This window comes from Microchirus variegatus, assembly GCF_963457635.1.
Source record: "Microchirus variegatus genome assembly, chromosome: 17".
NCBI lineage: Eukaryota > Metazoa > Chordata > Actinopteri > Pleuronectiformes > Soleidae > Microchirus > Microchirus variegatus.
Genome location: NC_139818.1, coordinates 19369901 through 19379384, shown reverse-complemented (window position 1 = coordinate 19379384; position 9484 = coordinate 19369901). Strand labels below are relative to the sequence as shown.

General features: G+C 41.1%; 1 protein-coding gene across 1 annotated transcript; it reads right to left on the bottom strand.

Moving 5' to 3' along the window:
- Nucleotides 1–660: 660 nt before the first annotated feature.
- LOC310938884 (glucagon receptor-like) lies at nt 661–9139 on the bottom strand (the record flags this gene model as incomplete). Its single annotated transcript, XM_083903512.1, has 13 exons — nt 661–732; nt 1302–1343; nt 1463–1601; nt 1744–1835; nt 1911–1980; nt 2058–2118; nt 2993–3152; nt 4552–4708; nt 6427–6533; nt 6712–6833; nt 8331–8441; nt 8545–8647; nt 9080–9139. The coding sequence occupies 13 exons, from the start codon at nt 9137–9139 to the stop codon at nt 661–663; spliced, it is 1296 nt and encodes a 431-aa protein (XP_083759638.1).
- Between the last annotated feature and the right edge of the window lie 345 nt (nt 9140–9484).

Sequence of the window (9484 nt, the reverse complement as noted above, 5' to 3'; positions counted from 1 at the left end):
ATATGCAAAAACATCACATTTCAGTCTGAACGAGGTCTTACATCTGACTTTAATGTGAATGCTGCTGTCCTCTGAAATATGATATTTACACCTCATCTACATATATCTATTATACACAATGCACTAATTTATTTATTGCTTCAATACTCATTTAACAAATTGATAATATAAAAATAATTTATTTACTTAAATATTGATCAGGTTTTACAGCCATCCACATGTTGACAATTTCAAAACATACACTACAATTTACAGCTTTTCATGTACACAATAATAACGACATGTAATCATAGAAAGTACAGCACGTGAAGCGGCAGTCTGTGTTCAGTCAGAGTCTGTATGTACAACATTTGGGAGTAACTCCACAGGGTCTTGCAGATGAATGACAAAGGACACCTGCATTGCCACAGAGGACTGTCTGGCGTCAGTCTGATTCCCACACAGCAGGGGGTTTTCTCTGTTCATCTCTGACGGACAGTGCAGCAAAGACGCCTCCAGCTGTGGGGAGGATGTTGGCTGAACTTGACGCCTGAAAACGAGCGAGCTCTCGGGAGACGCAGAGTCGTCCGCCACTGGCCTCACTGTCGTGGCGGAGGATCTGTTAGCGACCGGCACTGTGGCGATTGATAAGGTGTCGGCTCGAGAGTCGAGCACGGCTAGTCACTGTCCACAGCACACGATCTCTGTCTCCATCCTCCAGCTGCGCAACTTTCTCCTCAGCTCTGTCCTCACCTGCAGCCAAAAAAAAGTCAGTTAAACTGAATAATAAATACAGTTCCACTAGAGGGATTATATGATTTAAGCCTAATATTACACTCTTACATGTAGAACAGGGATCAGCAAGTACATTTTTTGGTAATCTTCATCAGGCAAAAGTATCTTAAAATGTCAAAAAACCCACATTTGCTGCCTTAACAATAATGTGGACATTGAGACACAAACACGTACTGTTAATATTCATCGTGCATCATTTCAATTTGAAGAATTACTGCTTCTTGTTTGAGCCTAACATATACACGTAGTTATTTTATGGACATTTACTCCCCAAACCTGGCTGTTTCCATGACAACAGCAGTGTTTTTATTAGGATTTTTCAAACTAAACATTTAGTTTAGGTTAATTGTTAATTCTAGCAGACAGAATCTATTTGAATCAGTTCATATTTTTCAGAATAAAAGCTCTGAACTCGATATCCTTTGTATGAAGATAAGCAAATAACATAATTTTATTGGGGGCCAGTTATTTGATTTCTAATCACTACAATCACTACCTTAATGTTAAAAAAACTGAATACAACAAACCTCTTTATTGATATAGCAGTAGAGCACACCGACCAGAAAGCCCTGTAGATTTAAAGAGGAGCCTTGCTTAGTCTGAGCACATTTGCTGCTGCACATATTGACTACAAATAACTGTTTGGACAGAGATATCTGCAGCTAGTGTGTGCTCCCACTGAACCTACCTGGAATGAATTGAGAAAAAGCATGATGAAAACCTTTGCGTAGCGCAGAAAGCCCGACGTCTGCTCGTCTGTAGCAAAGATGAATATGACCTCATGAATCCCAAACAGAGGAATAAGGGTAAGCGTTGCCTTGGCAAGCCTAACGAGAGAAATCAAACAATGTCTTACATGTGCATGCTGTATATACATTTGCTGCCAAAATTCATCGCTGCCTTTCTGCGACAGCCATTTCAAAAAGGTATGTAATGAATGTAAATGATGATGATGAGGAGAGAACTTGCCGAAATTTGTAATCAGGGTATTCCGTCTGGTTGCTGGCTCTTAATTTGGAAAAAATGACCTTCAAGACCTTCATGAAAATCAGGAAGTTGATCTGTTGATCGGAAACAGTTCACATTAGCAGCAAAAACATATATGACGCAGACAAAAAAAAAAAATCCAGCCTTACCAGTGAAGCAAAAAGAATTGGGAAGCGAATGATCCACCAGTAGCTCATGTTCTCATTCACAGCCCAACACCTGGAAGGAAAGCCAATGTCACAAGTTCTCCTTCTGCATAATAAGAACGACAACTCAGATGCCAGACACATACTTACTCTTTGTTTTCTTTCAGGAGCTTCATCACCACCCAGGGCACCACAAATAGAAGCGGTATACCTATATGACAAAGTGAAGATTGCAGGAGGCAGTGGTGATGTGAGTGTTAGCCGCCCGCCTGCTGACTGGAAAGAAGCGGCGTGATCACATCAGTCCTGTCCTTGCATCTTTGCACTGGCTGCCTGTTCATTTTAGGATCCAGTTCAAGGTTTTATTAATTGTTTTTAAGTGTTTGAATGGTCTGGTACCGTCGTACTTATCAGAGCTTGTGCAGCCTCACAGTACCTCCAGAGCACTTAGGTCAACAAACCAGCTGCTTCTGGCAGTACCTCGGTCCAGACTCTCTACTCGTGGGGACAGAGCCTTCTCAGTGGCGGCCCCCGCGCTGTGGAACAGCCTACATTTCCAGGTTAGAGCTGCACAGTCTGTTGAGCACTTTAAAACACTACTAAAAACCTGATCTTTTTACCCTGGCGTTCAGTCCCAGCTAGACGAGAATCCTTGGCTTTCCTATTTTATTTTTACTTTTATTTTATTTGTTTTTAATTCTAATTTTAGTTTTTGTCTTAAACTAAGCTCTTACTATTCCTTTATTGTTTTTATTTGTTGTCGTGTTGTGTGTGGTTGTATTGTGTGCAAATAACTGTGCAGCACTTTGGTTCAACTGAGGTTGTTTTTAAATGTGCTTTATAAATAAACTTGACTTGACTTGACTTGACTTATGTTCAGAAACCACCATGACTGCCTCCATGTTTCCATGGCATCCACGCAGACAAAAAAAACCCTACAGTGCTGTGACATGAGCACGCTTGACTCCTTATCTAAAGTGCAGTTGATAATGGGGTGCACACATGACTGGTGGAGCGGTGACAATTAAGATAATAACCGGTCATAAAGTGATACTGGTGCACGGAGTTCGACCTATAGAACTTACCCCAGCCGAGACAGACGTAAGGCAAGTACTTGTTGTTGTCCATGAGCACTGAGGCTATGAGCACAGAGTACAGATACAGCGCCTCACCAAAGAACCAGTAGTGATTGGCCAGGACACAATACTGCATCATCACCTGAGCTATCCGACAGCCAATCGCAGCCTAGAAGAAACGAATATAAAAAGAGCCGCATACTGTAAATGTTTAATATTACATTTTGCCTAAGGGCACATGTGTCAAACTCAAGGCCCGGGGGCCAGATGTGGCCCGCCACGTCATTTTATGTGGCCCGCGAGTGATTAATTAGTCTTAAAAATCTGTGCGTTGACCATAAACTACATTTCCCATAATGCATGGCGATTGCGGTACCCGCAAAGTGACAGCATCCCGCCACACAAAATAACATCTGTGTAAGTAATAAATACACAAAGTTATTTAGCAATATGTTACATAGAGTAGTTACCTTTATTTTACATTTGGTTTACATTTATTCTCTATGACAGTTACATCTGGCCCTTTGAGGGTAACCATTATGCTGATGTGGCCCTCAGTGAAAATGAGTTTGACACCCCTGCCTTAGAGGAGTCTAAATCTGTTCTCGTGTTCAAAGACGCTGAATATACTTCATATCGTATGTATTCAGTCCTGAAAAATGGTTTGGTTTTCGTAGCCTTAGAATAAGCCAGGGCTTGTGTCACAATTCGATCGCATCACAATACTTGGATTTGACATAATCGATCATTTCTTTTCTGTCATGCCCTCCTTTCTGTCTCCTCCTTCCTCCGCTGATTCCAGCACGCTCAGCCTTTACATTTCCCGGTCCTGCAGTCAGTCATCGCCAGATCCTCAACTCAGTGGTAACGTCACGTCTCTCCTGAGAGCACAGTTTATTCTAGTATCCTCCCGTGTGCATGCTGCCGTAGAAGCTTATCCTCGCTGTTTGACGGTGATCGATGTCTCTACTACCGACATCTCAACTATCTCCCTCACACTTCTTAACCCTCTTTTAATAAAGACAGTTAAAGCTGCCACGTCTCCTCGCCTGCCTGCTCTGCTCTCAGCTTTCTTAAACCAAAACTGACACATATTAGTCATTGGGTTGCATAACAAGCTGCTTCTGCTAATAATAAAGTAAACACCCATCCGTTTTTTTTTTTTAGCTTCTCTGGGTTCACTGAGCTGGTGCAATAAAGAACATTGAATAAAATACTGAGCTATAATGAAATGCTTAAAATGGCAACTGCTACTTTTAGCTGTTTGTTCATAAAGTTAGTAGAAATATGATGATTCTTAAATAAAAGAGCACTTTCCCCCCCCCCAGACAGGGTGTGTGTTAATAGGCACGTACACTCTTCGAAATAAGGGTTCCAAAATAGTCCTTCTTCAAGGGCTGAGGTTCTAACTGGACCATTTTGATCCAGAACACCCTTCTTTACAACACCTTTCCTGAATAAAGGGTTTTAAAAGGGTTCTTGGTGGAACCTTTATAAAAAGTTTTCTACCTGGAGCCAAAAAGGGCTTTTATTTCTAAGAGTGGAGGTACATTTCTAAAAAGACTCACCTGGTGACTGAGGATCTCCGTGACATCGGTCTGTTTGATGATCTCCCGTCCCCAGTGGCGTTCTAACATGGTGTCCTTAATGATGACGGACACAGCTCGCAGGATGAAGGAGAGGAAAAGGTTGGCGTGAATGAAGTTCCTGAAGCAATGCAGTTTCCTGTCAGGAATTCAAATAACATTTGAATAACAACATTTTAAACTTTGAATATGGATCATTTTTCTGATGGTTAGTGATCCCTGTAATATTTAACTTCTGCAGCTCATCATCACTATACTTATACTATAAGTAGGATAATTAGTGTAGTCTCTTGTTGCATCGGTCAAAGTGAATGATTGAAGTATCATGTTACACTACATGGACACAAGTATTCACATGTATCTGGCTTATTCAAATATATATATAACAGAGTCTATGTAATGTAAATAATCATTCTTTCTTGTAAACACAGCAGAGGTGATCGAATATAGACTAGAAGCAAAAGAGTTTCATTATAATACATTTGTTTGTATTTATCAAGTCATCAAATACATTAAATCACATAATTACACTTTTTTTTCATATGTTATTATTTACTTCATTGTCTGTTTTTGTTATTCATAGATTAATTCAGCCTCATAGGTTTTTTTTTTTCTTCTTCTTTTTATTGTGAATTATACATCATTCCATCTGAAAACAGGTGTTTACTTTAAATATCTGTGAAATATCATCATGAAATATCATGGTCACACATATATGTATATTTTTTAGACCGGCGTCCGCTGGACGAGATTAGACACTGAAGTGTTTCTATGGGATTTTGCTTTCATTCATTCTGTAGAGCTTTTATGAAGTCAAGGCTTAGGTTCAGTTTCACCTCAATGGTCGATGGAGGTCGGGGTCAGGGCTCTGCGTGGGCAAGTCAATTTCTTCCACATCAAACTCGTCAAACCACGGCTTTATAGACCTTGTTTCGCTCACACAGGGACACAGTCATGTTGGAATAGAAGAGGTTCCCTTCCCCAAACTGTCACCACAAAGTTAGAAGCATAGCATTGTCCAAAATGTCCAAAAGTGTCCTTTCATCTGAGATAATGTCCAAAGCCTGATTGAAACACTTGCTCTAACACCTGAATTCACCACTTAACAGGTGTTTTAAAGCTCACATAGGAAGTTCCAATTAACACTGTTTTTGGTGTGCATCTGCGCCATTACCTCGTTTATGAAGCCCTAAAGTTTCGAAACAGACAGTTCAACCACTGCTGAGAACACTGGGTTTTATTGCATTTTCGAGCTCTGCAAGCGCTCTGAAAAAGCCTGGAATCGTGACGCAAGGATCCTTTCTCCTGAACAGCAGATCCTCCTGCTTGGGAATGAGTCCGGACACATCCGGTTGCGTACATTGAACCGCAGAATAAGAAGAAGAAGAAGAAGAAGAAGAACGTCCGTTGCGGAGGTGTTTCACTTGTGACAGTGTCTTCTGACGCAAATATTTAACAGTGTTTTGATAATGAGCAGCAGTGCATCCAACGCTCCAGAGGGGGGAGCTGCACTTCTGAGAGCTGACGTGCTAATTACGTCACTTCCAGGTGCCTGGCCAATCACAAGACAGTTGAGAAAGCTCTCCTTGGCTGGCCAATCACAGCACACTTCTGTCTTCTGGGGGGTGAGATTTCGGTCCGAAACAGCGCTGCTGACGAGAGCTTCAGTGAGGAGAGATTTAGATCGGCTCGTTTGCAGCAACTTGGAGGTTTTTGACCATAAAAGCAAGTTAATGTATCTAAGTAGACCTCCATAACTCACATATATGTGCGATAGGACCACTCTATGGGAACTTTAATGACATTTTAATGACAATAAACATGAAAACAAAGATTAAAAGTTGATCGAGCGCTTACCTAAAGCTCAGGAGGATGATCAGCGCCGTAATGAGCGTGAAGAGGGACAAGGAGTAGCCGACAGTGTACAACATCCTGAAGCTCACCATCAGCTGTTTGAACCAAAGCTGTTGATATAAATGGACACTAATCATATTTTTTGAGGATGCGAGGGCACGACTAATTATTTCAAGACTGTTTTCTCAGTGAGACTGACTGAGCACATAAGCAAAATACATCAATTCCTCAGGCGGGCAATTACACAATAATGATCTGCAAATGATTGCGGCATCGCCAGTGTTGTACCTCCTGCGACGTGACCTCCTTTTCCTCCTCACACTGGGTCATGTCCCGCCACACCTGCCCACTGTCTTCTCGCTCCCAGATGCCGTCGGAGCTGCAACGCCGCCGCACGACCCCCTGGGAAACTGAAAAAAGGTATCACAGTCATTGTGTTTTAATGTGAGTCATTAACCGTCCACCGATCTAATTATGGTTACAGCACAATTAAATAGACTGAACGGGGTTATCAGGCACGGGAGATAACCATTTAAATGAGGCACAGTGGGCATTAAAGACACATAGAAATCGCTGTTTTTATTTAATTAAAAAAAAGTACCTTCTTGTATGTCAGTGTGGTTTGGAAACGGAAGTTTAGAAAGTAGGATAGAAGTAGCAGTTGCTGTTTGCCAAAAACAAAAAGGAAATAGCAGAATTTCAATTATTAGCCCACTTCTAACCTGATTGATAATGTTGGTAATTTCCTTATTTCTTAAAGAAATAATGGTTGCAATCACTATTTTCAGGGCTCCTGCAATAGAACATTGAGCAAATTATGCTCCCAATATAGAGAAAGTATATAATAGAGAATGTGAAACACTGTGTGACTGACAGCTAGACTTGTCTAATAATGCCTGGTCTGTGGACGTTAGAGCCAGTCAGTCAGTTATGTAATTTAATTAAAGAAAGAAAAGAAATGCCTTTAATATGTGGAATGGTAACATAATAATGTGATAATGTCATAGGTCAAAGATAACTGCTCTGGAAGATAAAAATGTCTGTGGGATATTGGCTTAGTAATGCAATGCAAATATGAGCTGATTTTCTCTTCTATAAGAGATTATAGAAGAGAAATAGATATTCTTAAAGCTCCCATATTATGAAAAATCAACTTTTTAATCATTTAAATCCTTACATTTGGGACTCTGGAGACCCTATCAGTCGCCAAAGTGTGAAAAAAGATGACAAAGTCATGTTTTTGTGGTCCTCCTCAGTCTAAGTACAGGAAATAAAACACGCCATGTTGACTTCCGAGCTCATTGGGACGTCACATTGAGCTAAATTCCTGGAATTGTTGTCTCGCGGAGCTCCGGAGAGTGCTGGTGAGGGCAACAGTATCCGAAAACCGGAAGTCTGCGAAGTCCGCAAAAAGGTCTATTCTTGGCTCCACAGTGCAGCACAGAGTTCTACACAAGCTTCCAGCCTCAGAGGATTAACGTGTCCAGAGGATACACGTTATACGTATATGAAGCCAATGTACATGAGAGCCAGCAAGTGATCCCTTTTCCAAATGCTATGGCATTTCCTGTCCCTTAAGTATCGTTTTACTTGACACCAGGGAACTAATTTAACTTCAACAAACTCTCAAATCGTTGAATGTAAATGTTCAAAGTTTCAGAAGTGGCTGTCTTTTTTTTTTTTTAGCATATTTAAATATGGAATGTCTGGGAAATGACTCGACTCGAGACTCGGAGGTTAAGAATTGAGACTTGCATGTGTGTGACTAACTCCCCATCTCTGTCAGACACATAAAAGTATGTCATCAAGTATCAGGTGGTAAAGTTTTGGCTGAACTTCAAAATGGCCACAGATGAACTGGCCTGGTTCTGGGCTGTCAAACCCACAGGGGAAGTGTAATGTGTTACCTTTGTCGTACCAGGGCAAGTAGAAAGGACATGAGATGTTGACCACAGATCCAGCGGGAGCATCTGGCCAGCACGCGTATTTGTCAAACGTCCTGTTACAGAACAGGCCTGCTAAATCTGCTCCTTTAAAAAAAAAAGAAAAGAATGAAAAATGGAATTTTAAATTGCACAATTTAACATTTTCCAAGTTCCATTTTCTGACATGTCTTCATACCTTGAGGCATTGGCTCGTTTTCAATCATTTTGATGCAGTCCTCTTTATACTGCACCCACCTACGGTAGGTCTCCTCTAACACTTTCCCACTCGTCGTCTCACACTGTGAGGACACAAAATGATTCATTTTCACGTCAAGTAAAGGCAAGATTATTGCCATTTGGCACCAGTTAGCAGGAAATACATCGCCCAAATGCAAATACTGTATATCGTAGAGTACAAGGGTTTTGAGAATCCCTTGAAAATGTTAGGATGCGCCATTAAGGAAAGTTTGTTCTTTGGCTGAAAAGGACTCTTCTGCGATGGAGAACTCTACGAAACTCAATTTTCGCAGAGTTCTAACCCTAACCCCAACCCCAACCCCAACCCCAACCCTAACCCTAACCCCAATTTTGAGAATAGGCATTGTAGCTTACTGGCATTAGCGGTCGCGACTCAATATTGGACTTTTAACGTAAAAACGAAATAAAATGTAGGGCAAAAACTTTACGTCAAAGACGTAACTCAACGTTGTATTTTGCCACTTATCACTTACCTTAGGCCATTTGAGAAGTAACAAGCAGATCACTGCCATTATGTCTCTTGTCTTGTCCATCATTGGAGACTTGTCATTCAAGGAGGAAGGAGAACATGAAACTCTGAGATGAGGAGAGCGAATGCCTGCTGTGAGAAATTTTTAAAACAAGTATGAGCAATTTCCCCTACTACATTCAAGCTTCATCTGTTATTTAGATGACCACAGATCCATCAATCCATCCAATTCCTATCGCTTTATCTTCCACATGAGGGTTGTGGGTTGTGTAATCTCAGCTGACATAAGGCGATAGGGTACAGATCGGCAGTCCATCACAGGGACACATAAATAGAGACAAAAAAACCATCATCCACTCTCACACTCACACCTACGGTGTCCAATTTAGAGTGTCCAATTTACCTAATC